At 29.4% G+C, this 3,401-nt stretch overlaps 1 protein-coding gene across 1 annotated transcript; it reads right to left on the bottom strand.

The window, feature by feature from the left end:
- Positions 1 to 1,604: 1,604 nt before the first annotated feature.
- LOC108743860 lies at positions 1,605 to 3,395 on the bottom strand (the record flags this gene model as incomplete). The annotated part of the gene is made up of 1 exon (XM_018479458.2): positions 1,605 to 3,395. A coding segment is annotated over one exon (1,602 nt), but the record flags the coding sequence as incomplete, so codon positions are not given.
- Between the last annotated feature and the right edge of the window lie 6 nt (positions 3,396 to 3,401).

The following is a 3,401-nucleotide window of genomic DNA, read 5'->3' as shown; positions in this document are numbered from 1 at the left end:
ACCACTCTAAACTTAATTGGACAAGTTTACTATGATTTGAATTAATTTTAAGTTATCTGCAAAAAGATATTTGCTGCTAATAAATTTTATTAAAATAAGAACTACTTTAGGACCAATGTGAGAACCTTGACCTACACCTGAAGTAACAAATAACTTTAGAGACAAAGATAATAAATTTTACATGTTGAATATATGATTAACAATTTAATCAAAATACAAATAAACTTAAGTTTTTTTAACATAATACAATGGGAATAACAAAAAGATCATTGAAAATCTCTGTTGTCGTTGATATTTGCTGTTTAAATTTGCTCATTGTTTCTGTTGTTTAATATCAAATATTGGAGTATTGCTACATATGTATTCCTTTGTGTGTTGTATTTTTAAATAGTGCTTTCATTATTTTCGTATTTCCCATCTGCATTTAAATTAAATTGCTTATTCAACGTTTTATTTTTTTGTTATATTTGTAATAAAATACTGTATCAACATTGTTGTTTAAAGATGGTAAATTATAAGATGTTTAGTTAAACAGAAAGATGCACAATAAAAATGTGAGTAAATGTATATTTGATGTTTAAATTAAAATAAAAACGAATTTTAACTAGGACCTTTCTCGGAACTTCGCTTCTAAAAAGGCAACAAATTAATGGTGAGTATTTAAATCCATTTTCGGACAGTATATAAATCAAATTTCAGTTAGAATTTTATTACCAAAATAGTATACAAATACTAAATGCTCAGTGTAAAAATATTAAACAGCCAGTATAAAAATGCTAAATGGTCAGTATAAAAATGCTAAATGGTCAGTATGAAAATGCCAAACGGCCAGTATAAAAGTACTAAACATTTAGTACATAAATTAGTTAATCAGAAAATACATTAATTACTTACTGATTAAGAACTGCTGGTTCCTTTAGGTTAATTAGTTGCTTACTATTGGTTAGACCACTTGCATTTAAGTACTGACCTCTTCGATTTAAATACTGACTGTTTATATTTAAACATTGTTCACCAAAGTTGAAGTAGTGATCTTACACAATACTTAAATACTGACCAAAATGGATTAAAATACCAACCAATAAAGTACAAAACTTTTAAGAATTGTTCCCACTGGTTGATAGTGACGCAAAATAAAGTAATATGTGTGTACATATNTATTCTTAATTTAATTATTTATCATTCAATTCATTATTAAAAATGTGTGGTTTATTCTTAAAAATACATATAAAAATTTATTTTCGAAATTCTTGGAAAGGTAATTCCAAATTGTTTCTTTAAAGTGTTGTATCCTTCCGTCTCTGGACGTAATCTTTTTTGTAATTTTCACTTATTTGCGAATGAATCAATTTTGCTTTTGACTTAATTATTTCGCTACTAACACTTGTACATTATTTTTCATTCTTGGAAACCCTGATCTCTTTTAATGCTTTTCTGTTACCTGGTTCTTGTTTTATGGTATGGATTGTAGATTATTAAATATGACACCATATTTTTTAGCTAAATACGTAATAATTAGCAATTTAATTCTTAAAACGATTTCTCAGGAAGTGTCATTATATATGTAGCTTATTGTAAGTATTTTTATAGTAAATCTACCAGGATATTTAAAAAGTTTTTATTATTTTTCCACAACGGTAAATGAAAAGTTCATTACAATATGTTGAATTGATATACAAAAAGTAATTAACTAGTTACACTGTTTAAATTATGATATAAAGTTGACTATTTAGTAAAGAAAATTCTTGAATCAATTCCTGTTAAAAACATTGGAACTATAAAAAGCGTTTGCTTTATATTCCGTATATTTCTCTCAGAAATTGACAATGTTCTTTTGTTCCATGGTTTCTATAAACTTCATACACCCTTAGTATATTATTGAATGATTCGGAGATCTTTGTTCTAAAGTTCTTGTCGGTTTTGTAAGCAAATTCACAAACAGGTTTTTTATCTCTGTACAAACATTCTGCAGCGTCTATTTCTCCATTGTTAAATTTTTCCACGGATATTTGTCCAAATTGGTACCAACAAGCTACTTGAAAATATACTTGTTCTATAATATGATTGCATCCTTCAACGAATTCTTCGTAAGTTAGCAGTGTATTTATATCGTAGTTGCTAGCTTTCAAAGCAGAACTTAATGCATTATAATAGAAGTCGATATAGTGCTTTAAGTATTTTGTACGGTGTTCATGAGTTGTTACGTAAACAACAATAAACATGAAATCGTGGGCAGGTAAGGTATATCGCACTAATTGAAAGTCGATGATTCGACAGTCCACAGGATTACCTGAATCGTCGTACTTAAGGAGAAAATTGGGTGGCCAAAAGTCCCCGTGGCACATCACATTTCGGAATTTTTGTGTTGGTTTCAACAATTCTCTAGATTTGTCGTATAAATTTAGTATATAATGGGTCAAATCTTCATCACATTTACCAAATATTTTCTCAATCATGTATACAATCGCTTCCGTGCCTACCATAAAGCTTATACGTGAGGCGTTTTTCTCGTCGGAAACAAAATGACCTTCTTTGAGTGGACGATGGTATACTTCTAAAAGACTTCTTCGACTTTCACACTGTTCATAAAGTTTTTCCTCCAATACGATACTCGACGCGTGGAATTTCGCAAGGACTTTTAAAACCGTTTCGATTTCGTTAACGTTTAAATTGCGTTTGTGATCAACTGTTACGAAACCTGTTTCCAATAAGTCTTCGACAACCAAGGCATCGTTTGAGCTGCCAAAGATTAAACGTGGCACACAGTCGTTAATTATGTCGATATTGTATTTTTGCATGTCGTTTATTATATTTATGTACACGAGAATTTCTTTGTCGAAAAGATCTGAATCGTCTATCATTTTGGTGAATGGAGAACCGATTGGATATAATTTGGTAAAGTACTTCAGTTTCTTCTCGCCTTCGTTAGTAAGATATGTTATATTTAATTTATTGTGATGACCTAAGAAACCAGAACCTTTGCCAATTGAATCAAGACTATAATGCACAATTTCAAATTCTATGTCTCCAATGGCGTCTTTTACTATTTTATTAACGTCTTCAGGTATAACTCTGTAGGATTTATACCTAAAATGCTCTTCTAACTCCTTTAGGATGTCCAATAAAAGTTCCTTATTTTTTTCTGGACCATTTTCTTTAATAATTTTGTATTTTGTCAAAGATGAAGACAGTTTGACTAGTGGTATGAATTGTCTTATAAGGCTCTGATATTCGAAATAATCGAAAAAGTCATTCAAAATTATGTCTCTTGATTGTAATTCATTTTCCAAGGATTTATAATAGTAATCAAGTAAATCGTTTAAGTTATATTTTCTAAATTCTCGAGAGGTCGTGGAATATATTCCAAACAAAACGTCGTAAACAGGCGATGAATAGAAGAT

The sequence above is a fragment of the Agrilus planipennis genome, unplaced genomic scaffold (assembly GCF_000699045.2).
Source record: "Agrilus planipennis isolate EAB-ADULT unplaced genomic scaffold, Apla_2.0 scaffold2332, whole genome shotgun sequence".
Taxonomy (NCBI): Eukaryota; Metazoa; Arthropoda; class Insecta; order Coleoptera; family Buprestidae; genus Agrilus; species Agrilus planipennis.
Note: the sequence above shows the minus strand (reverse complement) of the source record. Positions and strands in the feature narration are given on the sequence as shown.